Source organism: Colobus angolensis, unplaced genomic scaffold (assembly GCF_000951035.1).
Source record: "Colobus angolensis palliatus isolate OR3802 unplaced genomic scaffold, Cang.pa_1.0 Scaffold181, whole genome shotgun sequence".
NCBI classification, from domain to species: Eukaryota; Metazoa; Chordata; class Mammalia; order Primates; family Cercopithecidae; genus Colobus; species Colobus angolensis.
The window spans coordinates 2,084,084-2,110,068 of record NW_012114944.1 but is presented as its reverse complement, the minus strand read 5'-3'; the positions used below and the strand labels follow the sequence as shown (position 1 = coordinate 2,110,068).

At 48.1% G+C, this 25,985-nt stretch overlaps 1 protein-coding gene across 1 annotated transcript in view; it reads right to left on the bottom strand.

Moving 5' to 3' along the window:
- Window positions 1-1,996: 1,996 nt before the first annotated feature.
- The window catches only part of FRMPD1 (FERM and PDZ domain containing 1), a 60,399-nt gene continuing 36,410 nt past the window's right edge, over window positions 1,997-25,985 (bottom strand). The window contains exons 6-15 of the mRNA XM_011939447.1: window positions 24,853-24,948; window positions 19,467-19,592; window positions 18,126-18,245; window positions 16,800-16,936; window positions 15,312-15,438; window positions 15,081-15,176; window positions 13,172-13,354; window positions 11,669-11,816; window positions 8,033-8,839; window positions 1,997-4,512 (exon numbers count right to left, since the gene is read on the bottom strand). Of these exons, the coding sequence (XP_011794837.1) occupies window positions 2,132-4,512; window positions 8,033-8,839; window positions 11,669-11,816; window positions 13,172-13,354; window positions 15,081-15,176; window positions 15,312-15,438; window positions 16,800-16,936; window positions 18,126-18,245; window positions 19,467-19,592; window positions 24,853-24,948 (4,221 nt within the window). The 3' untranslated portion in view covers window positions 1,997-2,131. The remainder of the gene's footprint in view (window positions 4,513-8,032; window positions 8,840-11,668; window positions 11,817-13,171; window positions 13,355-15,080; window positions 15,177-15,311; window positions 15,439-16,799; window positions 16,937-18,125; window positions 18,246-19,466; window positions 19,593-24,852; window positions 24,949-25,985) is intronic.

Here is a 25,985-nt window from a genome sequence, read left to right as displayed (position 1 = left end):
AATACAAAAATTAGCTGGGCATGGCAGCAGATGCCTGTAATCCCAGCTACTCAGGAGGCTGAGGCGGGAGAATCGCTTGAACCTGGGAGGCAGAGGTTGCAGTGAGCCGAGATCACACCATTGCACTCCATCCCGGGCAACAAGAGTGAAACTCCATCTAAAAAAGAAAAAATTCTTGTTGAGTGAAGTCCTGAGCTCCTCCCCTAAACTTGTGAACACATAGGCTGTGTTCACATAAATGAGTGATTTACCTCTTCATAGCTTTCTGCTGGCAAAAGTTTCAAGTCCTGTTTAACATTAGGCAATTTTTATTATTTTGGTGTCCTGTAGTTCCTATTTTTCATTGCCATGAAACTGCTTCCAATCTGTGTTCAACAGCCTCATTTAAATTGTATTCAAAGTATTCTAAGAAATGGGCCTCTAAGAAAGTATGTCTTTTCCTGGCACAAGTACTGGTTAACTGGTTTCTAGTTATTCATAACAAGTCATTGGTAACAGGAGATGGGAAGGATGCCTTTTCACGTCTTCTCTCAGGTATTGTTTTCCTTCTGACTGGAGAGAGCTGAGGTGTGTGACTTAACACTCTCCTCTCTGTTCCTGCTTTTGCTGGATGGAGAAGCGGAGCCCTAGGGAAAAGCCACGGGGGCAGCACTGAGCTCACAACTGGTCAGGAGCACCAGACGGACAAGGGACTCCTTTAATGAACTCTAATAGCCTAAAGTGAGTGACTAAACCACCTTTGGCATGGACAGAGAAGCCCGGCAAAGAGGCGTCCCAAGGGAGGCTTAAAATCAGTTTCACTGGGGCCTAAAAACAAAATGCAGGGTATGGTTTCGGACTAGAATAGACATCCATAAGAGCTGACAGTTATAACTAGCATTTTTCATTTACTAGATTGAGTACTTGCTGGATTTCTATCCCATAAAATGGGCACTATTAGTATCCCAATTTGCAGAAAAGAAAACCAAAGCACTGAGAGGTGAAGTGGCTTGTCTAAGGTCCACCGGGATGAACTGGGATTAACTGGCTCAACTGGGGTAAGAAAGGTATCCAATATATTTCTTTTGCTTTAATATTCTTAAAAAGGCACATCTAATTCAAGGCTTTAATGTTCAACTTTTTATTTTTATTATTTTTATTTATTATTATTAATTATTTTTTAGATGGACTCTCGCTCTGTCACCCAGGCTGGAGTGCAGTGGCACGATCTCGGCTCACTGCAAGCTCCGCCTCCTGGCTTCAAGCGATTCTCCTGCCTCAGCCTCCTGAGTAGCTGGGATTACAGGTGCCCGCCAACACGCCCGGCTAATTTTTTGTATTTTTAGTAGAGACGGGGTTTCACCATGTTAGCCAGGATGGTCTCCATCTCCTGACCTCGTGATCCGCCCACCTTGGCCTCCCAAAGTACTGGGATTACAGGTGTGAGCCACCGCTCCTGGTCAATGTTCGACTTTTTATATATTTAAAACAGGAATAAGGTGCAAGATTCAGGGATGCAATCAATTTCAGATAAAGCACATGTGTGGCCTTGCAAGTAAAGAACTTCCTGCCACCTAGTGGCAATGTATGCTTGCTGCAGCGGGGCAGCCAAGAATCCCAGGCCTCCTGGTGCAGGCACTGCAAAAAACTTGTGAAGGTCGAATCTATCAAATAGCACCGGTATTCACTCCTATTTGCAAAGGTTATTGCCAAATAAGTGTGATATGAGAAGTCAAGACTGTTTTTCAATGACCCCCACCTTTCTCCCTCACCCCTGCCTTCTTGAGTATTCCTTTTGCTTCTACACTCCTTGGGTATGCTCCTTTTATGATAAATGCTTTGCTAATAGTGATCTAAATAATCTGTGCCCTTGAGAGTCTATAAGCATCCTGACCAGGAGTAGAGACTTGTCTTACTCATCTGTAAATCCCAAGGCCTGGCACAAAGGCAGTACCCAGTGAATGTTTGTTGAACGAATATAAATGAATGCTTTTGACTCAAACTCTCTGACTCAGGCCAAGATTAAGCAGCAGTTTATTTGAATACTCTATATAGTAAACATTTGAAGAGGGTGGGTGGCAAAGTGGAAGGGGCTTCTCAGGGAAGTGTCCAAGGCAATAAAGTGCAGGAGGCCCTTGGGCCATTGACCTGCTTACAGGGCCGTGGATGCCCGGAACTTCTGGGTCAAACAGAACACGGCGGCTGTGAGGGCCGTGCACTGACGGGCCAGGAGTTTCACATTCAGGTCATGGTAGCCCCTCTCGCAGGTCGATTTAGCGGCCTCTACAAACTGATGGTAGGTGTACACCACATCCCTCAGGTTCCCCGCTGCCTCCCTGTGCCGGGTGGAGCAGCGGCTACAGTCCGTGAACTGAAAGCACAGGCCAGCCAGTTGGACCAGGTGCTGGAAGGTGTCACGCACGGCCCCCTGCATCTCTTCGGGGGACTGGTCCATTCTGATCACATGCTGACAGCTCGACAGGAGCTTCTGGGAGCCCATGCAAAGGCGGCTCCGGCTTTCGGTGAAGTGCCAGGTGCACTTCTCTGGGGGATGTTTGTTTCCAATCCCCCAGGAAGTTTCTAAAATGTCTTGTAGCTCCAGCAAGCTCTCCATGAGCTGGACAAAGCCCTCAGGGGTGCTGGCGGGGGTGGCTTTCAGCTGTCTCAGTGCCCTGGAGCAGTACTCTGGCCAGACGTGGCTTTTCCTCGACAGGGATGCAGTGCTGCAGCTGTGGGTTCGGGCAGGCCTCCAGGGCAGAACCACTGGGCTTCCCGCAGAGGGCGGTGAAGTGAGGGGGGCCGTGGGGTATGCTTCCAAGTCCCTGTCTTCTTCCTCTGTCTCAGGCTGCGGGCCACGGAAGCATGTGGCATAGGAGAACTGACAGCTGCACTGCTCTATCCCTATCCTGGGAGCCACCATCTCATCCATGCCTGCAAAACCCAAAGATGTAGCCATCCTGAGACTGGCAGAGACTTCAGGACGGCTTTCTGGGGCAAAGCACAGAAAAGACTTCTCAGCAGGAAGGCAGATGCTAGAGCTGTCACTTTTGCCTTCTGAGAAAAAGCAATGGTTTGAAGTTTCTAAGTGAGGATCCTCTTGTGGATGTGGTAATGGCTCTGGCAGGGAAGGCCCAGGATTCAAACAGACCCACTCAGGGCTCTCCCTGTGGGCTTTATCTTCCCCTGTCACATGGTTAGGTGTCTCTGCCTTGATCCCCTCTGGAGGGAGGGCTGATGAAACTGTCTGCTTCCCAAGAAAGAAAGCAGGGTCTAAATCCAACTCTACCAATAGTTTTTGTTCTTGAGCCTGGCAGGCTTGCCCTGGGGGTTCTCTGCTCTGTCCTTGAGGGTCTCTAGGGCCATGTGGTGGGATCTGCTCAGTCCCTGTTACAGGAGCATCTAAAGAAAGGGAGGTTACTATTTTACCAGCTGGAGAACTAATATCAAGAGTCTGTGAAACATTATTTGACACATCACCCAGGGAGTCACCTGAATCCTTCCTAGATTCCTCCTGAAATATCTTGGTGCCATTTTTGTTTGTAACTTCTCTGTCTCTTTCCAAAGATAGTTGTCCTTGTTGCTCTTCCTTTGTAGGGATAGAAGCTATCTTCTCTCCTGGATTTATTCCACATTCATCACTTCTAGGCTCATCTCCAGGAGACAACAAAGGCTCTGTGTATTTGGGGGCAGTTTCTTGTATATGATTTGTACAAAAAGATTCCAATCCCATTTCCAACTGGACATGGGGCTCCAACTGGAGCTCTAGTGTGTCTCCTTGAGAGACATTATGTAGCCCTGGGTTGCTGGCCAGGCAGACTCTGTCTGGGTTAGGGTCGCCACTGGAGAGGGAGAAGGAGCTGGCCCCATGCTCTATGGCGGGTTCTTTGGGGGCAGTGCCATCCAGGTCTTGAGATAGAGGTAAGATTTGGGAAGGCCTTGCCTGAGCAGTATCTGGGCCAGATGAACCTGGGTTAGAACAGTGAGGAGTGCTTGCTGAGGAGCTGGCAACAGGGACAACACCAGAATTCTCTTTATTGTTGGGGTCAATCCGGAAGCGAATGGCAGAAATAGAAGACACTCGAGAGTCGATGACTGATTTGGTTTCCATGGTCTCGGGCTCCATCTCCATGACCCTGGAGGCTGGGTTTGTGCTCTTGGTCTCCCTCAGGGGAGCTAGCAGCCCCAGGGCCTTTGTCTCCAGAAGGCCAGGCTCACCCTGCATGTCCTGCAGAGAGGACACAGTTGGGGAGGGTGCACCAAGGGCCAGGTAGGGCTCCCTGTCATAGTAGCACACGTCATCTACACTCTCCAGGGAGGCCGATGGCACCAGGGGAAATGAGACCTGAGAGGTGTAGTCGGTCTGTAGGAAAGACCTTCTTTTCCTCAGGGTCTTGGCATACTTCTTGACTCCTCCCCTCCTGCTTGGCTCTCTTCCATCTGGCCCACAAGGCAGGCTGTTCTCAGGGCTACAAGTGCTGGCCTTATTCTGCAAGCTTGTGGCACTGGGTTCTGCAGCAGAAACATCTCTGGGCCCTGGGAGTCCGGAAACAAAAAATATATTAAAAAGGAGAAAACCAAAGAGGTTTATAGAGCTTGGGGCTCAGGCCTTGGGCTTGCCTGGGTTCAAATTCTGACCAGGCTGTGTAACCTTGAGCAAGTTCAATCCTGATCTCCTCAACTTCCTCATCTGAAAGATGGGTATAATCATTATGACAGACTTTTTAAATTTTTTTGAGACAGAGACTCGTTCTGTTACCCAGGCTGGAGTGCAATGGCACGATCTCAGCTCACTGCAACCTTCGCCTCCCAGGTTCAAACAATTCTCCCGCCGCATCCCCCTGAGTAGCTGAGAGTACAGGCATCTGCCATCACGCCAGGCTAATTTTTGTATTTTTAGTAGAGATGGGGTTTCACCATGTTGGTCGGGGTGGTCTCAAACTCCTGACCTCAAAGGATCCACCTGCTTAGGCCTGGGATTACAGGTGTGAGCCACCGTGCCTGGCTGACACTTTTTTTTTTTTTTTGAGACAGGGTCTCACTCTGTCCCCTAGGCTGGAGTGCGGTGGTGCGATCACGGCTCACGGCAGCCTTGAACTCCTGAGTTCAAGCAATCCTCCCACCTCAGCCTCCCAAAGTGCTTGGATTATAGGATTGAGCCACTGCACCCAGCTGTGATAGACATTTTTAAATTTTTGGCTGCCTAAAATCCATTTAATTTTCTTTTGGTCACAGCACCTCAACTTCGATTTAGGGAATGACATCTCCCCAGTGGTTAGAACCTGCTGGAAGTGTTCATGAAGATGCTCTGTCCACACCAGCCAAGTAACTCAGCCAATCAGCTACAAATTCCCCACAAGTCCAAACTCAAAGACATTGATTAAAAAAAAAAAAAAAAAAAAGCAGAGCCATTCTTTCCAGCCACAATATCTTGATAATACAAGTAGGGAATCCTGTTACTAGACTCTTAGCCTGGTTGCTGTCTATTTCTGAATCCACAGTTCTTTAGGTTTGCCAGCAATTCTATAAACAATCTTACTTCCTAACACTTTTTCTTTGTGCTGATGTTAACCCAAGTCTTTTAGTGCCAACAGTGCCAATCAGTGCTGCCGTGCAGGTTAAATTAATCAGCGCAGTTTTATAAAGCACCCAGCACAAGGCCTCTACCTCATTAGGTATTCACTAAAAGGAAGCTATTCTTGTTATTGCCATTTTGTGTCTGAATGCAAAGGGGCCACGACTCTGTCACAGGCATCGAGTTTTGTGCGTCCCAGGATGGATCTTTCTGGGAGGAGGGCACTATTGTGAAGAACCCTTGGGAATCAGCCAGAAGGAATTAAGATCAGAGCCTAGCACTTGAGAATCAGATAGCTTGTGTAGTCAGACCAGTCATCTCTAACCTGGCTGCAGGCTATTAGAAACCCCATCAAGTCCTATGCTGCTCCCCAGAATCTCTGAGGAGTCAGAATCTCTGAGGCTAGGGCCTAGGAATCTACAAGGTCTAGGTTGTTGTTGTTGTTGTTTTTATTATTTTTTTATTTTTTTCAGACAGATTCTTACTCTGTTCGCCAGGCTAGAGTTCAGTGGCGCGATCTCGGCTCATTGCAACCTCCACCTCCCACGTTCAAGCAACTTTCCGACCTCAGCCTCCCAAGTAGCTGAGATTACAGGCATGCACCGCCACACCCAGCTAATTTTTGTATTTTTTGTAGAGACAGGGTTTCATCATGTTGGCCAGGCTAGTTTCAAACTCCTGACCTCAGGTGATCTGCCTGCCTCGGCCTCCCAAAGTGCTGGGATTTGCAGGCGTGAGCCACCATGCCGGCTGAATCTATGATTTTCAAACAAGGTCCCTCAGGTGGTTCTGATGCCCAGCCACGTTTGACTGCCCTAGGCTACTGACAGCCACTGACCAAGGAGTTTCTAAGTCCGAAAGACAGAGAGGCTCCAATAGTGAGTCAGGGACCAGATCAGAACCCAGGCTGAGGAATCCTAGTTCTGGCTCTCTTCTCAGCAACACACTGGCTCCCTGAAAAAAACAACAACAACAACAGTGTCCATTGTGAACCCTGTATGTCCCTGACTAGACTCTCATAAAAGGGCCCTGACTGATGGTTTCTGCCACACTTCCATCCTGCCCCCAGCACAACGGCTGGCCCTGCAGGGCAAGGCTGGGGGCACGGAAAGTGGTTGTCTGGGTTCTTTGGGAAGCAGTGAGCAGTCTGGCCATGGTTTCTCCTTTCCTTACGGGCACAGTCAGTTGAACTCAGTGTAGATGGTGGAGACTTCATTCATTCATTTAGCAACAATTGCTAGACAGTGTGCTGGGGATACAGTGAGAAACACACAGTTCTAACACTCAAAGGAGTTGTCGGTCTAGTGATGGAGACAAACATCAACACAGAATCATATAAGTAAATATGTAATTTACAGGCTATGCTTGGTGCCAGGCAGGGAGAGCCTCAGGTGCCGCAAGAACACGTGACAGGGCTGGGGAGACCTGCCCTGGGCTGGGAAGCCTGGGAAGCCTGGAAATGTTCTCTGAGGAAGTGAATTCCAACTGGAATCTGATAGATGGATGGCACCAGCAGCCACGATCAGGGAAGGGGTGTTTCAGGCAGAAAGAGCAGCATGTGCAAAGGCTGGAGGAGGGAAAAAATAGGCACTTATAGAAAGTGGCAAGGAGGGCTGTATGGCAGGAATGCAGGAGGAGGGAGAGACAGTCAGAGGCCATGTCACAGAGGGCCTCAAAGGGCCTGACAGGGCTCCCAGAGGAGCTGGCCTTTCTCTCCAGAGCAGTAGGAGAGCACAGGAGGGCAGGGAATAGAGGATCAGAGAGCAGCAGGAAAGCGCCGAGATAGGAACAAGGGCTGCAGCTCCCCCAGCTCCTGGCAGGTCACCTTCGACATCCATGTGCTCGTTTCCAGTATGTTTCCTTCAGAATGCAGTGTGTGTGTGTGTGTGTGTGTGTGTGTATGTGTGTGTGTGTGTCCTGCCCGGATCTCAGTGCTGCTTGGGAAGTCATCCTACACGGAAAGACCCTCCACACTCGCGGTGGACGAATGTATGAGGAACCTGATTGAAACACAGCCACCAGATCCCCCACCTTCTGATGTCAGGGTCCCTTGGACCCCAGACGGCCTGTCCATCTGGTTCTTCTTGCTTCACGGCCTCCTTTAATGCAGCCTCAGGATCAGTGATGACATAGCCACTTCACTCTGCCAGGCACTCCTGTCAAGCCCTTTTCTTTTGTGTAAATTCTGTCCCTCCCACAAGGCCTAGCCCATTTGCCCCCTCTTCTGGGAGGCCTTCCCTGATTCCCACTGTTGGACGAATCCCTTCCATCTCTACTTGCCACAGTTCTCTGAACCTCCCTTGCAGCCCTGTCACGATGCCTAAAATTTCATCCACGGAATCTGTATCTACCTCCTCAGAAGTGGACAGGGATCCTGTTTCACTCATGTGTCTTCCTCTCAAGCTTGGCCCCGGGCCTTCGCCCCCAGGAGGCACTCAGGAGCTGCCCGCTGTGTCTGCAGGCCTGCAAGGGAGGGCTCACCTGAGGGGGGGCCTGGGGGAGTGAGCTTATCAGCCGCGTCATAGTATTCCTCATCTGAGCTGCCATCCTCAAAGGCCAATGGTGGGTGCAGGGCCAGGGATTCCAGCATGGAACTGGGCTGGGCCTCAGTCCAGCCCTGCTGACCCCAGGCTGGCAGGGCTCCCCCTTGCCGGGAAGCTGTGCTGTCAGAACTGTCACTCAGGTAGCTGGCCGGGGAGACACTGGAGCACAGGCTGTAGTAGTCGGCGCGGCTGCCTTCATACAGCCTGGGGTCCAGCCTGACTGCGCTCAGTTCTGGTGCCCAGCCAAATGTCTCCAAAGCGGCACTCTCAGAAAACTCTGTCTTCTGGCACTGGGGGTTGGCTCTCTGGGCCAGGTCCAGGAGACAGAGGAAGCCACTGGTTTCAATCCCGCTTCTCTCCTCCTGGCTGTCAGAGTCAATGCTCTCTGGGAGGCTTGGCGAGCCGAAGTGGAAGAAGGCGGACCTGATGGAGGAGCAAGTATCTAAGTCATCCTCTTCCAGAGCATCCATGGATTCGCTTGAGCCGCTGGTCCTGTAGCCACGGCTCTCAGTGTTGGCTGAGTCGGACGCCTCAGACTCGGCACTGTCTGTCGTGCTGCTGGCCCCGCAGGTGCTGGGGCCCCTCCTAGCCACCTCAGGTGTGGGGCTGTTCCCAGGAGGCTGCTCCTCCTTTACGAGTGATCTGCAGGGTGCCAGCTTTACCAGGCGCCTGTCAGAGAGAGGTTCGAGTACGCAGTCCACCTCAGAGGACTCCTCTGAGTCACTGCAGGCCCTGGACTCATAGCCTGCAACACAGGGAACACCAACAGTTACACAACAGAACTCTCCTGCCTGTGTGTCCTTCTAGCCGCCCCGACCCCCACACAAACCTGCCAGATGAGAAAACTGAGGGCCAGAAGGTGGCTGGCCTAAGACCGTGCTATACTGACCAACACAGGATCTGAGGGACTCCAGCTTCCATGTTCTCCCCACAGTATCGGACCGCCTGTCCCACATCTCTCTGAGCTAAAGGAGGCTGGATTAACTCCATCCCCACCTCCAAGAACTGTCTGTTCATGGAAATGTGGTATTCACTTTGATTCCTCTTTGGAGGGGCAGCACTGCCCAGGTTTGCTAAGCCCCTCCCCAGACCTCAGTTCTATCCTGTCTGGGCATCAAAGTCAGATGGGGAATCATATTTTAAAAATACAACAGATCCTTGGCCCTACCCCTGATGTACTGAGTCAAATCTCTAGAAGTGGGGCCTGAGAATCTATATTTTTAGCAATGTTATGGGGAGTATGAGGCTGCTAGGCTGGCACCATTCTAAAGCCTGGCCTTCTGGATCCATGGGTGCTACGGGCTTTGTAGGACAGTGAAAACTCATCCAGCTGCAGGTTCTCAGGAAGGATTAATGGTAGGAGGGTGGGGAGCACTGAGCCAGGCTGCAATCTCTTTATTCCTGTAAGCCTCCAGAATGATCTTTCTCAAACTTCTCTCTGACCTCATCATACACTGCTTACACCTTCTGATGGCTGCCCTGCCTATGGGGAAGAGCCTGACCGCCCCCACAACAGTTACAGACTCTCACGATATGGCCTTGTTACCCCTTCACACAGGATGGCCATGGTGCCTCATGCACAGTCTAGTCCTCCCTTCCCTCAAAGGATGGCCCTAAGGCGTCCTCTGCAGGCTCTTCCCCCTCTCCCAGGATGGCCTTGAACCCTCCTCCATAGTCTAGTCCCCCCGACAGGATGGTCTTGATGCCTCCCCTTCAGTCTGGTGTCTCCCTCACAGAATGGCCCTGAGGTCTCCTCTGCAGTCTGGCTGCCCTTCTCATGATGGGGCTCCTATCTCTTTTCACCATCTCCCTTTTCCCCTCTGGCAATAGGGTCCAGCCCCTCCTCAGGCACCCAGTCCCCCACGGCAGCCTTCCCTGCCCTGTTCCAGCCACCCACAGGGAGAGCTTCTTTCAGGTCATGGCCTTTTCCTCAGGTCATTCCTCCAGGGCCCCTCGGCCTTGAATGATCTGTCTTCCTTTCTGTGCCTGGTTAACTCCAGCATTTTCTTCAAGATCTACTTCCAATACCTCTTCCTCTAGAGGACTTTCTCTGACAGGCAGCAGCAGTCACCCCCCAGCCCCTCCACAACAGCCCTGTTCCCACTCGGTGTTGTCTCCCTGAGCAGACTCTGAGGAGTCACCCTTTGTTCATAAATACATTGTATAACAACAAAGGTAACAGGCCGGCACGTTGGCTCACACCTGTAATCTCAGCACTTTGGGAGGCCGAGGTGGGCGGATCATTTGAGGTCAGGAGTTTGAGACCAGCCTGACCTGCATGGTGAAACCCCATCTCTAGTAATGTACAAAAATTAGCCGGGCGTGGTGGCATGTGCCTGTAATCTCAGCTACTTGGGAGGTTGAGGCAGGAGAATCACTTGAACCCAGGAGGCGGAGGCTGCAGTGAGTCAAGATTGCACCACTGCACTCCAGCCTGAGTAACAGAGCGAGACTGCCTCTAAAAAAAATAAAAATAAAAACAAAAACAAAGGTAACAGATACTCCAAACTCATCACTTTCCGTTTTACTTATTGTATTAATACCTATTCTCTGGAGCTGATTTCTACTTTATCCATATAGAGGAAACACTCTACAATGGTGTGCTACTGACCACCTCTTCCCATCTCCACATTCAGTGACATCACGTGGTGGTAGCCTGAAATTAGCCATGGTGAGAGTGTTGACACCATGGAATTGGGCAATTCCTTCAAATTGTTTTTTGTCCCCCTGCAGGGAGTTGTTAAACATTTATCAGCATAGCCCTAGGGACATGCTGCATCAATGATGCTGAAGCAAAAGCCTGGCAGAAACTGGGAGCTGGCCTGGGGGAAACTGTCTTACCTGCCTTGCAGAGATGTTCTTTTATACTTCAAGAGATTGCAAAAGAGTGCATAGGTATGGAAGAGAAGCCATGTCATCTACTTCCTGAACAAATAAGTGACATCGCTTTTTGATGAGAAATAATGATAACCTTTTTTTTCTTTTTTTTTTTTTTTGAGATGGAGTTTCGCTCTTGTTGCCCAGGCTGGAGTGCAATGTCACAATCTCGGCTCACTGCAACCTCTACCTCCTGGGTTCAAGTGATTCTCTTGCCTCAGCCTCCCAAGTAGCTGGGATTATAGGCGTGTGCCACCATGACCGGCTAATTTTGTGTTTTTAGTAGAGATGGGGTTTCACCATGTTGGCCAGACTGGTCTCAAACTCCTGGCCTCAGGTGATCCACCCACCTCAGCTTCACAAAGTGCTGGGATTACAGGTGTGAGCCACCATGCCTGGCTGAGAAATAATGATAAAATGCAGTGGATCTGAGACGATCGTAGGAAATACTGCAGGGAACTAGAGCTCTTCCACAGCATTCTTTGGTTTCAGGAAAATTTCAGATACAAAGAAAGCTTCTTTGTTTAGTATTTATGAAAGATCAATTGTTTACTAGGAAATAAACAGAGAAATAGCTCTCATCCACTTGAGCTGAAGCCTCGGCTCAATTCAATTCACCACCTCCCTTTAAGCTGCCCTTACCTACAAGGCCAGTGAAAGGGGCCTGTCCTTACTGGGGCAAGACTCAGCGCCTCACCTTCCTCTGCGGATACACGGTGCGCTTGTTGTTTGTTTCCAGGCCAGAGGAAAATGGAGGTAACTGGGTCAACCAACAGCCTGTAGTACCCAGCAATCAGGCAGGCTAGGTCTTTTGCACTGTTGGATTCCAGCAGCAAAGTCAGAACCTTGGAAAGCAAATAGAAATCTCATGTTTATCAAGGACCAAGGGACAGTCTGAAGACTGACAACAAAGCCATGTGGGACCAACAAGAGATTCCAAGTAAATCCAGCCATGATCCACAGATAGATCTCCTGGTGCCCCATATCCTCACCTGCAAGGCTTTAAATGAGGATCTGCATGTACTCATACACGGACACCATCGCACATGCATGCACGTGCGCGCACACACACACACACACACACACACACACAGTGGGCTCTTCCCACCCAATCTGTACAGTGTCTTCTGGCTCCTCATCCTCTACCCCAGCGCCATATCCAAACTGCCCCATCCCACCCTGTTCATTCCTGCAAGAGGGACCTTGCAAGACTAAACTTAGAAAAGAAAAAGGAGCAAGAACATGTGGAGAACGAGGCAGAGGGTGATAAGAATAAAGCACCACTCTGGAGTATGTTGGGATTAAATCAAAGGAGGGCAGAATAAAAGTAAGACCTTCGAGGGGGGCTTGGGAGGTACCCTGCACTAGTGACCTTTTTTTTTTTTTTTTTTTTTTTTTAAGACAGAGTTTCGCTCTTGTTGCCCAGGTTGGAGTGCAGTGGTGCAATCTTTTGCTCACTGCAACCTCTGCCTCCTGGGTTTAAGTGATTCTCCTGCCTCAGGCTCCCAAGAAGCTGGGATTACAAGCGTGAGCCACCACACCTGGCCCACTATTTACCCATTTTAATGCTCACCACTCAAAGCTTTTGGGCAGCAATCTGGTCCCATGCATGTGATAAAATCCTCTAGTGGGCTGGGCGCGGTGGCTCACGCCTGTAATCCCAGCACTTTGGGAGGCCGAGGCAGGTGGATCACGAGGTCAGGAGATCAAGACCATCCTGGCTAACACGGTGAAACCCCGTCTCTACTAAAAAATGCAAAAAATTAGCCAGGTGTGGTGGCGGACGCCTATAGTATCAGCTACTTGGGAGGCTGAGGCAGGAGAATGACATGAACCCAGGAGGTGGAGCTTGCAGTGAGCCGAGATGGCGCCACTGCACTCCAGTCTGAGCGACAGAGCGAGACTCTGTCTCAAAAAAAAAAAAAAAAAAATCCTCTGGTGTTCTCCATCTACGTTTCTAAACCCGACAGGAAAGCACATGGTCCATCTCAGTTTGTACAAAAACACCTTTTAGGACCTCTTCAGGAAAATGTACCATTTACCACTTTCCCTTTGACAGAGCAGGATGGACAATTCATCCTCTTAAGCAGATATTGGACATTAGACTTTATTATTATTTAAAATTCATATAAACTAGCCTGGCCCCCATTTAGCCCCAGATTCCAGCAGTTGAATTCAGAATCTCTCCCCATTGTGTTACCTTGACGTCCTGAAGATACACTTTGACCACGCTCACTTTCTCAGATTCTTCTGTTAGCTCTACACGGCTAATGTTTGCAAACTCTGCCAACGTGGACATGATGTTGAGTTTGCTATTGATAATTTGGCTAATCCCATACTTGGCTCCAACTAGAAGGGCAATGTAGGATTCTCTATCCTGTAACTGCAGAGGATGGAAGGGGAATTAGTTTCCATTCGCAAGCTAGTGAAAATACATTTCACATGTAAGCAATAATACCTCTCGCTGCAAACTCCTTGATTCCTGCTTTAGGTCCTAACCACCAATCCTCCAGACTATTGCCTAATTGAGCTCCATCAAGAGCTAAATCAAAGTGTAAATTTATCTCCCCAAACTCTTCCCAGCACAGCCCTGAGCTACAGCCATAAACACATCTGTATTTTCACATCTATGTACCTATCTTCCTGGTCTATGAATCCCTTCCCTGCCATCATTTCCCATTTAAATCCTGATCCTTCTTTAAAAGCTTACATCAAAACGTACTGCCTATGGAAAGCATCTGCCTGATCTCAGCCTCCTTAAGCCAGAGATGTCCCTTTCCTCTCTGTTGTTCCTGTGCCACTTCCTCTTACTTCTCTACTAGCACTGAACACTTATGACTTCTTATTTTAATTATTTGTATTAAGTCTCATTTTCCATGTTAAGTTTCTCAATAACAGAGTCTGCATTTATCTCTATTTGTAACCCACAGTGCCTGGCAAGCACCCTGAACCAGTTCCATGTAGCTGGTTGCTTCTCCCACTACCAGTTCTTTCCTTAGACAAGAAAGGTAAAGCGAGATTGGGGACTGGAACTGGACAGCTGGCAGAGGGCAGAATTAGCCCTTGGAAAAATTGGGAAATTTTTCTTGTACCTTCAAAACTGTCCTTTCTGTGATCTAGCCTCTTTTCCACCTTTTGGGTCTTCTACTTAAACAAAGAATCCATCTGTGTCTCCCCTTCCCCTAACTATCTGATGCTCTTCCTTTCTTTCAAAACACTGATTCTCTTTTTCCATCTGCATTGTTAGGTTAGCAATCTGATTACATTGGCCCATCACTGTAAATGACTGAGATGCACACCAAATCTTTCGAAAGGACTTTGGTTAATATTTTTTTTAAAACGCCACTCTAATTGGTAAATTGGTTTTGTGCTGCAGGGTCCTGGGGCTGACAGTGCTGGAGGAACGCTCTTTGAAACCACACTCCCGAGACACTGACTGCCGAAAAGTACATGCTCCAGGCCTAGGCTGAGAAAAGCAGCAGGCAGGAGAATGGGAAGAGAGCCCAGGGCTTTTCTTTTTCTCTTCTTCCTTCTCAGGCCCATCCTTCATTCCTCCCTTCTGAACAATCAGAGACTCAGCTTGGCAGTCAAACACTCTTATTTTTCTTTCACGATTTCCAGTTTTCCTCTTCACCTTCATATACCCAAAGCTCCAGCGTGAAATGCTTACCATCCCCTTCTGACCCAGAAGGCCTTTTCCTCTCTACTGAAGTCTGGCCAAATTCAGCCTTCCTCTTGCCTCTTTCCTTAACCCCTTCTCCTTCCTATACTATACTGAAGCAAGTAGTGCTACCTTCTGTCTCCAAACTCCACAGCAATAGGCCGGAACCTGTCTCATGGCTTTGCTTCATTTTGTTGGGTAGCTTGTTTCATCCTTCAAGGATGGAAATCACGTCTTATTCAGCCCTGCTTCCCCTACCATCTATCACAGGGGTAGCACCAAGCAAGGGCGTGATAAATATTTTCCAGTGATATACTATTTAGTTTCCCAAACAAATTCTAGTACATGACAGAGTCCTCAGGAATTTTAGGCTAAAAGATACATTGATTTTCAGAGGATCTCTAAGGTCCCTTACGTGAGTAGGATTTCATAGTTCTCTAATACATACCATTAAAGTAGCATTAAAGATTCTTCCACCATATGTCTTGAGTTCTCCGAGGATCTGTAGATAATTTAAACGTAACTGGGCAGCAGAAATAAGTTGCTTAAATAGAAAAAAAAAAAAAAAACCTTGAAGTCAGAGTTATTCATTGGTCTAAAATCCAGGCGATATTGAAAATGTTTTCCCTCAAGTTTCACAGCAGATTGCTGGGTGGGTCGGCAGAGGCACCTTCATTACCTTCTGTCGGGGTTCCAGCAAATTCTGGTTCCTCTTCATGTGGAAGCTAATGGCTTTCTTGATGTCTTTGCCTTTCATGTTTCGGAGTAAAGTTGGAGATATAAAGTTCTCTATTCCCCAGTCTTTCCTGCCATGAGACATTGGAGACAAGGAGGCCCATTTCTACAGGGTACTTGGCTCTAATGAAGAGCATAATTACATTTGATTCAGTACTTAGTATTCCCATAATACAGCAATTATGAGCCACTTTCTCCTCCTCTCTTTTTCTCTCTCACACACACATACACACACTCTCCACAAAAATCCCCACAGGCATTCAGGAACTAAACCCCACTGATCATTCTGGGAGCTCATCACTCTTGGCGTGGTGTGACATTCTATCAATCAGAGCAGGAGTTCTGAATCTTTTTTTTTTTTTTTTTTTTTTTTTTTTTTGAGACGGAGTCTCACTCTGTCACCCAGGCTGGAGTGCAGTGGCCAGATCTCAGCTCACTGCAAGCTCCGCCTCCCGGGTTTACGCCATTCTCCTGCCTCAGCCTCCCGAGTAGCTGGGACTACAGGCACCTGCCACCTCGCCCGGCTAGCTTTTTGTATTTTTGTTTTTAGTAGAGACGGGGTTTCACCGGGTTAGCCAGGATGGTCTTGATCTCCTGACCTCGTGATCCGCCCGTCTCGGCCTCCCAAAGTGCTGGGATTACAGGCTTGAGCCACCGCGCCCGGCCAGGAGTTCTGAATCTTTTTCACTACAAAATACGTGGCAAATAATGACAGCATATGTACAAGACACTCTCAAGGGGCAACGCAGAGCTCCTGTGAATCCCTCAGGCCAGGCTTCAGCATGGTGCCAGCCTAGCAGCCTCAGAATCCCCCAGAAACTTGCTAAAACTACCGATGCTCAGGCCCTGCTGCTAGAGATTGGACTCAGTACATCAGGGATAGGGCCAAGGATCTGCTGTATTTTTAAAAATATGATTCCCCATCTGATTCTGATGCTCAAGCAGGACAGAGCTGAGATCTGAGGAGGGGCTCAGCAAACCTGAGTGATGCTGTCCAGAACAATTCTAAGCTAGGAATCAGAAGGTGCTGAAATTGTAGGACTTGAAACTGCCCTAGTGGAGACATAATGCAATAGGAACTGGTTCATATCCACGGGAAAAATTAATTTCCAAGGCATTCCCACCCCTAGAAAAGCTTAACACTGATGCTGGCAACTGATTTCCCAAAACATCTTCCCGGGAACTGGGAATTTACAAGGGGATCCTGTGTCGTTCCATCTGGAGTTGGCTTCTGTCCCAGAGAAAGCAGCCAGGTTCAGACATCTGGGGGAGCCAGGTCGGATTAGAAAGGATGCAGAGGGAAATGGATGGAAAGACAACAGACAGATACATGGGTAGGTGGGTGACTATCAGCTTTCTGTGGCATCTGGCCCTCCTGGACAGGGGCCAGCAAGTTATAAATGCAATGCAGCTGCCATCCCCTGCCACTCACTCTATATACTTTAAAGAGATCTTCTGTGGCTGGGCACAGGCGTAGATCCGCTCCTGGATATGCAGAGCCGCGAGTCGGAGTGCAGAGCTACATTTCATTTCTACAGCAAAGCGCTCCTGGAGCACATCGCTGCAGCTCTAGAAGAGATTAAATAGAGCAGATGGGAAACAAAAGCAGATGTATTGTATGCCCTCGTTTTCTCAGGTGAAAGGCAGTAGGACCAGGAGCTCCGCTTTGAGAGCTGGCTCTCACAGTTCTTTGCTGTGTGACCTTGGTTAAGTTACCAAGACTCTCTGAGCATTTGGTGTCTGGTAATGAGGATAGTAAAATCTACCTTACGTGGTTTCTGTGAGACTTAAATTAGATAACGTATGTGAAAGCAGGTACAAGGCACACAGTGTTATACAAATACAAAATATTGTTGCATTGTTATTGTTATTATTATTATTTTCTGCCACCGTTTCTGTAAGACTTGGGGCGGTCCAATCCACCTAGTCTGAGTTATCTCATCTGTAAAATACTGATATCTGCCAAATGATTTTCTTTTTTCTTTTTTGGAGACAGAATCTCGCTCTGTCACCCAGGCTGGAGTGCAGTGGCATGATCTCGGCTCACTGCAACCACCACCTCCCAGGTTCAAGTGATTCTCCCACCGCAGCCTCTCAAGCACCTGAAACTATAGGTGTGTACCACCATGCCTGGCTAATTTTTTGTATTATCAGTAGAGACGGGGTTTCACTGTGTTGGTGAGGCTGTTCTCAAACTCCTGACCTCAAGTGGTCCACCTGCCTTGGCCTCCTGAAGTGCTGACATTACAGGCATGAGCCACTGCGCCTGGCTCCAGATGATTATTTTTCATCAGAATAAAAATGACATAATAACTCTCATCTAAGGAGGTAGAATAGGAGGAGCACCAGGCCACAGATCAAGAACTAGGTTTTGGCTCTGCCACTAAGTGGGTGACCCAGACAAATCACATGACCTTCCCAAGACTCAGTGTCATCATTCTAAAATGAGGTTTTGAAGCACTAAGGCCCCTTTTAGCAATCAAAACTGTAATTCTAAAGATCCTAAAATGGTATTACAAAATGTATCATCTACATTGAGGACTGAGCCTGAATTTCATTCTGATATTGCACATCTGCTAAAACAGCAACTTAGTGACGGAAAAGGCAATTCTGAGCGATGATCAGGCCCATTCTCCTTCAAATAAAGACAATCCCTACCAGGGAGTTGTTTAATGGCCTCAAGCTCACATTCAAAATCACCCAGTGCGCCATCTTTGAGAACAACCACTGTTATTTTAGGAAGCACAGACCCAGTCACCTGCAGATAGAGGTATTCAAAGGCCACAGGGTCTTCTTTCAGGAGGTCCAGGGGGTCCTTGGGAACAAAACAGACCCTGAAGAGGCAGCGGTAGTCGTGTGACTCCTCCCTTTCTACCACCTGCGATGGGTAAGGGAGAGATTATTAATCTCCTAACTGCCTTTGTCCTTGCAGTCATTCCACAAAACTACTCTATAAAACACAGACAGTGAAAGTCCCCAGAGATTTCAATTCTAGTGCTTCCCAAGACAGCCATAGACTTTTGCTCCTAATTTGACTTTCTTTTTCATGGGTACAAAATGTAAAAGGTTCAAAAGGGCAGCATTTCCCACCCACCCATCCTCCAGTTTCCCTTCCCAGAGGAAACTCCTGTTTTCAGTTTCTTGTGTGCCCCTTCCAGAGACAGTTTATGTATCTTCGTACTTCAGTGTAAGTCTATTCTTCTATCTTCCACAAATAATAATATGGTATATATACCATTCTACAACTTACCTCATTTCACTTAAACTCTCTTAGCAATTTAATTTGATTTTCTTTCCCAATGCAAATGGAATAAAAGTAATTTAAAAGTCTACAAGCAGTAAACCTTCTAATCGGTGAGTGCATTGGGTAAGAATTCATCTGCAAAGAGGAATGTTCAGGGTGGCTTTTATGAGGTTATGTCTTACTCATTTCCAACTGTTAAAATCCTCCTCATCTTTGTAACAGACTCACAAAGATTTATTGAACTAACCTATGTTTAGCTTTAAAAAGTTGGTACAACATATTATTGAATGGTTGGGAGATTGAGTGGTATAGACTGTTTGGCTATGTTTACCCTATTTTGCCATCAGGAACCATATCAGGGGGTAAGTCCCACAAGAAGGGCTTAGACACAGCCACAAATGCTTCCCTAATGGCTCAAAGGCAGCAGGTGCAAGGGAAGATCATCAGAGCTAGAAGCAAAAGATCAGGGTTCTATCAGCTATGTTACCTTGAGAAAATCACCTTACCTCTCTAAGCCTTTGTCTCCACATCTGCAAAATGGGGAGGACCTTAAATCTGTGTCCTGCCTACCTCATACTAGCAGATGAAAATCAGGCTTGTCCCATAACCCCCAGGCTTGTTGTTTGTTTCCAGGCCAGAGGAAAATGGAGGTAACTGGGTCAACCAACAGCCTGTAGTACCCAGCAATCAGGCTTGTCCCATAACCCCCAGGCTGAGTGAGCTCTGTGCCTTCTGGGGCAAGAGAAAGTACATCAAACCTGCAGATGTGCTGAGCCCTGTCTCCAGAGGTTCTGGTTGAGGCATGCAGCCAGCCCAGCCCACGCCTCCCAGGAACAGGCGGTCAGTCCTCCCTACCTGCTGGATGAGTTCCTCTTCGTGTAGCAGGTGCAGCCGGGAGATGCTATACTGCTCTTCCAGGGCCAGTGCAAAGTACTCAATACTTCGGATGGACAGCTTCTCCTTCACAGTGAGGATGATGTCCTAGCAGGCACAGAGGTGGAGGGGTTACTCAAGGAACAGGGAGGACTTCCCTGGCTTTCCTGCCATTCCTTAGTGCAGCTAGGGGGAGAAAAGCCTGCACTGACAGGCCCAGTGCTGACTTAGGCAGGGGTCTGGTCCCACTCATCAGGCCCCTTACAGCCCTGCAGCCACAGCTCCCCTCTCCTCAAACTCCATCGCCATCCATACAGCCACCCTGTCTTGCTTTACTTGGAAGGCTGAGGCCATCCAGTGGAGGCTTCTGCCTCTCTCCTATGTCTCTAGACTTATTCTCCCTCTGGAGTTCCCAATCTCTCTTTTTTTTTTTTTTTGAGAGAGTCTTCCAGGCTGTCACCCAAGCTGGAGTGCAGCTCGCTACAACCCTTGCCTCCTGGGTTCAAGCAATTCTCCTACTTCAGCCTCTCGAGTAGCTGGGATTACAGGCACATGCCACCATGCCTGGCTCATTTTTGTATTTGTATTTTTAGTAGAGACAGGGTTTTGGCATGTTGGCCAGGCTGGTCTTGAACTCCTGACCTCAAGTGATCTGCCTGCCTCAGCCTCCAAAAGAGCTGGAATTACAGGTGTGCACCACCACACCCAACTAATTTTTTTGTATTTTTAGTAGAGACAGGGTTTTGCCACATTGGCCAGGCTCCCAGTCTGTATCTTTGACTGCTTACTAGACAAAATCCCACCATACACTCACTATGTAACTGAGGGAAACTTCTTTTTTTTTTTTTTTTGGAGACGGAATCTCACTCTGTTGCCCAGGCTGGCGTGCAATGGAGCAATCTCAGCTCACTGCAACTGCCGCCTCCTGGGTTCAAGCGATTCTCGTGCCTCAGCCACCCAAGTAGCTGGGATTACAGGCGTGTGCCACCATGCCCAGCTAATTTTTTGTATTTTTTGTAGAGATGCAGTTTCACCATGTTGACCAGACTGGTCTCAAACTCCCGACCTCAGGTGATCTGCCAGTCTCAGCCTCCCAAAGTGCTGGGATTACAGGCATGAGCCACCACATTCGGCCACAACTGAGGGACACTTCTGAACCTCAGTTGCTTCCTCTCCAAATAGAGGACAATAATGCCTACTTCCGACTTCCGAGAGTGGCTGACAGGACAGAATGGTTGTGAATGCTGCGCTGAGGCATTCTGGTTGCCACGCCACTCTTCCTGCTCACTAGAGAAGCCCTCCGTGACGACAAGGTCTTTGCTGCCTCAAAGCATTCGCACACGCTGTTCCCTCTGCCCAGTATACTTTCCCCATTACTCTTTCCAGGTCTGTTTCTTTCTCTTCCTTCGAGTTTCAGCTCAAATGTCACCTCTTAGAGAGGCCTTCTCTGGCCAGCGTACCTAAATGTAATCATCCCTATTATTCTCTGTCCCAGTGTCCTGTTTATTTCCCTCACCATTATTTAATATTATTTTCTTCAATTAACAGCCATTGTAAAGTTAAGTGAATGGGTTCTAGACCTCCACTCCCAATTCCTAGCTGTAATTGCTTCTTCTCTCTATGCCTCAGTGTTTTCACCTGTAGAATGGGAATAATATTAACACCTATCTCATAGGGTTGTTGTGTACATTGAATTGATTTCCCCTTAGAAGGCACTTAGAACAGCACCTGGCAGATGGTATGTATTCAACACATGCCAACTGCTAATCTCTGTTTTCTTGCTTATTGTCTTTCACCTCACTAGATGGTAAACTCTCTGAGGATGTGGGCCTTGCCTGTGCTGTGCTCCAATATGCAGTATATCCCATGCTTGGCACACAGTAGATGCACACAAACTTTCACTTGGTGAGTAAACAACAATCATAAATGTCCTGCCAGAACCTCAAATGTAGTAAGTCTCGCACCATGAGGTGCTACTCCGTCCTCATGACTCCTGATTCAGAACCCTCTCTCCACTCGTTCCTCACCCCCATAACTACCCAGTGACTAGTCCCAAAGTGTCCATTTGCTTCTGCAGCTCCACACCATTAATTCAGTGCTGCCTGTGTGCCTGGCATTGTGCTGGCCCCAGTGGAAAGCCTGTCTCTTGACTCTGTCCCTTCTCCATTCTCCCATGTCTACCTCGGCTTGCGCTCATGCATTTCTCCTGGCTTTGTAGAGGGATGTCCTGTGAACCCTCCTGCCACCCATCTGTTCTCCACCTCGCATGTAGAGCAAACGTTGGCAAACGTAGCCTGTGGAGCAAATCCAGCCCACTACCTGTTTTTGTAATTAAGGTTTTATGGGAATATAGCCATGCGCATTTGCTACAATGGCAGACTTGAATAACAGAGATCCCGTGGCTTGCAAAACCTAAAATATTCACTATCTGGCCCTTTACAGAAGGTTTGCTGACTCTTGATCTAGAGGAATTTGTCTAAGCCTTGTACTGGGCATGCTCTCCCTCGCTCAAGAACATTCAGTGGCTCTTAATGGCTCACTGGCCAAAATCCAAACTCCTTAGCTTAATATCCAACACTCTCAAGGTATCAGATGCCAACACACTTCTTCCACTTTATCTGCTGCTGCTCATCCCAATGCACTCTGCCCACAAGAGCCACGCACTTGTCAAATCTGCCCATTTCTGGATCTTTGTTGGTGCTGTTCCCCACGCCTGGATGTTGCCTTCACACATCACTCCTGGCCCACTCCAGTCAAAAGCCAATCTATCTTTCTATATCTGCCATGCAGGCTACCACCCCATTCCCCCCGAGGCCTTTACTTGCCACCCAGCTGGAAGCTTGCTCTCCCCTGAGCCTGTACCACATGGCTTCTGTCCTGCTTTCGTGGTCTTAAGCACACTGTACCTCATTTCATTGGGATTTGTCCCCAAGTCTCATCTCCTCACCCTACCCCCACCCCAAGACTTCAGGCTTCCAAAGAGTATAACCCTGGGTAATTTATTTATTTGTTTGTTTATTTTATATTTTTTTGAGATGCTGTTTCGCTCTCATCGCCCAGGCTGGAGTGCAGCGGCACAGGTTCAAGCAATTCTCCTGCCTCAGCCTCCCAAGTAGCTGGGACTACAGGTTTGCACCCACCACGCCTGGCTAGTTTTTGTATTATTAGTAGAGACGGGGTTTCACCATGTTGGCCAGGCTGGTCTCAAACTCCTGACCTCAGGTGATCCACCCACCTTGGCTTCCCAAAGTGCTGGGATTACGGGCATGAGCTACTGCACCTGGCCTCTGGGTAATTTGTTGCCAAGTTGATACAGAAATGCCTGGCACATAAAAAGTGTCAATAAATTTTTACTGGGTCAAATGACATATTCTTTTTCTTGATTTAGAGAAAAAGGGTTTTCTAATACAAGAACTTTTCTTCCCTTAGTAAGGGAAAGGGGAAGATAAGTCACTGATGAGCTGACAGTAATTTTTCCTTTTTTCACTCATAAGATTTATTTTTATCCACCTCTCTCTGTGTGGATAAAGGCTTTGCTTTAAAAAATTTGGCTACTACAGATAAATAAGATTAACCAGTATTATACTGGCTAAGTCCCTGTTCATTTCCCCAACTCTCTCTATCGTCTTAAGTTTAATTCCCCTGTAATGTGGGCCTTTATTGTAAATTACCTCAAAGTCCTTTTGGCCACCAAAGGGGGACTTGCTTTAAAAAAATCAACCCTTCTATTCCAATCCACTTTGATCAAAGATGATGAAAGTAGAACTCTTGTCTAATCCATTTGCAGAGCTTCCCTTTTCTGCAGAATGGCAGAGTGACAAGATCCAGCACAGCGTTCAAAAACAGAACAAATTTGAAGCCAGTTATGAGCTAGCTGACCTTGACAACTTTTGGACCTCTTGGGCCTGCTTTCTCACCTGCAAAGTGGGGATAACACTAGTTACTTCACAAGGTTGCTAGGGCATTAAATGAGATCGTACACAAGAAAGTGCCCAGGAAGAGTGCCTGGCATGTAGTAAACACTTAAAATCTATTTCTCCCTTGCCTTCCTCCTCTGGACTTATGAGTTCCCCAGGTTCAGAAAGCCCTTCTCCAGCTTCTTCTAAGTCACATTTAGGAAGAAATAGAATAGAGCATTTGGAGCAGCTGTAAGAATTGCCAAATGAAGGTGCCGGAGAGAAACAGTAGATGTGTGCGTGCAGGTGTATGTACATTGTACATATGTGTGCACGCATATGTGTGTGCGAATGTACTGTGCAGATGTGTGTGTGTGCATGTGTCTTGGCTACTGTTTGTCACCTACAGATGCATGGGCCCTCCTGAACCTACTCTCCCCCTTGTACCAGAAGAGCTGGGCTCAGTGTTTCCTCTTACATGGTTTTTAATGTTTGAACAACTTTGCTTATTCACTGCAGCCTCACTCTAACACTATTTACTCCCTTGTTTAAGAACTGTTAGCACCATACATTATTATCTACGGATGAAACTCAAGCTCTGTTGTTGCCTGGGATTTGAGGCCCTCCACAGCCACTCCTTCCACAAGGAAACAGCCTGTGCCCCAGTCCTGCTGAATGGTTTGCTATCTCCTGGGCAATTCCCATTTTTCTGGCTGTGTTAGTTCATGTGACTCTCTGATTGATACGTACCCTACCCTCAACTGCCCTGTCCCTACCAGCTCTTGTTGAAATCTCAGTTGTCCTCCAAAGCTCAGCACAGGTCCAGCTTCTTTTCCAAGCCTTGTCTGATGTCCGGGCAGGCTGGAACAGATGGTACTCTTCCCCTTGCACGTGGCCTTCATTTCATCCTGCCTTGGACAACTGAGCATTCCCTGAATGTCCACCCTCCCTCAACTAGACTGCAAGCTCCTGAAGACAGAGACCACCCTTGACTAAGCTCAGTAACCCCTCTTAGACCATCTCATATGGGGAAACTTGTGAAGTATAAGTTCAATTGACTTTAACAAAGAACAGAATAGGTAGCGCCTCGGCCTTTCCTGACATCTCACCTGGCGTTTTGGCTGCTCTAGTGTTTGGGGTAGCAGGTAGAGTCACAGACAAATGGCAGGGGAGTCTGGGAGTTATGGGTGAAGGCTTAGGAGTTCTAATCTGACCTTTGGGCAAGTCACTTCATCTCTGTAAGTCCTGATTCCCACCTCCTAACCCCCACTCGGTTAAGATGGTGGTAAAAATACCATCTTTCTGGGTGGTTGTGCAACTAAATGAGATAACATGGTAGTTGGCTTATTATTACAGGGTCTCAGACCATGGTGTTGGTGAGATCACCAAGGCAGATGCAGGACAAGATGCCTGGGGGTCCTAGCAGCCAGAACATTCTCCTGGGAAAAGAAGTTCAAGTATATTCTTAATACCTTCACGGTTGTGTTTGCCTCAAACTTGAAAGCTTTGGTCTGTCCATTCTCCAAGTATAGCTTGAGCACGTTGGGCATGCACAGCAGAGAATTACCCTGGAAAACACAAGATATTGTTGTATCCCTGTCTTTTTTTATTCCTTGTGGAGACAGGGTCTGATCTGTCACCCAGGCTGGAGTGCAGTGGTGTGATCTCGGCTCACTGCAACTTCCACCTCCTGGGTTCAAGCAAATCTCCTGTGTCAGCCTCCCTAGTAGCTGAGACAACAGGCGCACACCACCATGCCCAGCTAATTTTTGTATTTTTTATATTTTTAGTAGAGACAGGGTTTCTCCATGTTGGTCAGCTGGTCTTGAACTCCCGGCCTCAAGTGATCTGCCTGACTTGGCCTCCCAAAACACTGGGATTACAGGCTTGAGCCACCATGCCTGGCCTGTTGTATCTCAGTCACAGCTTTCCTGCCCCTGGGTATGACAAATCCTTGGCTGTCTGGACCTGCCTGGTTTCAAGAGTAGGATCTTCCCTAACCTCCTCACCATGTCAGAGGTTCCTTCTTGGCACTTGGGAATTTCTCCAACGCACAGGCATGCTTTGTCAAGGGATACCCATGAGGACTGTTAGATACGACAAATGGTGAAGAGTGAGCCCTTCCACGAGCATACTGATAGCACTGTGTGAGCCTGTGCAATGTCTCATGACCATCAGCTCGCATTTTACTGCTGGCTGTACCCTTATGGGATCCAATTTGGCAAGCCAGATGACCAACATGCACACTGTTCAACATGGGCCTTTCAGAGATTCTTAGACTCTACCTTATAGGATCGGGGTGGGATGGGGAGGGTAGGAAAGCCTCTCCTACCCTGATTTTATTGCTGCATTCCCTGTAATGAAATATCACCAAAGGGCGGAGGGATGCTCTCCACTACATTCACCCCAGTTATCACCCTTGATGCGTGAGGTCCCCTAAGGGACTCTGCCACTCTCGTAGGGCTATTTGGGGAAAAGGCACAGCTAGAACTCCTGGGATGGAGCAGGAGAGGGTTTTGGAGAATCTCCCAGTTCTCCTAAGAAGTGAATTCTGGGCCGGGCGCGGTGGCTCAAGCCTGTAATCCCAGCACTTTGGGAGGCCGAG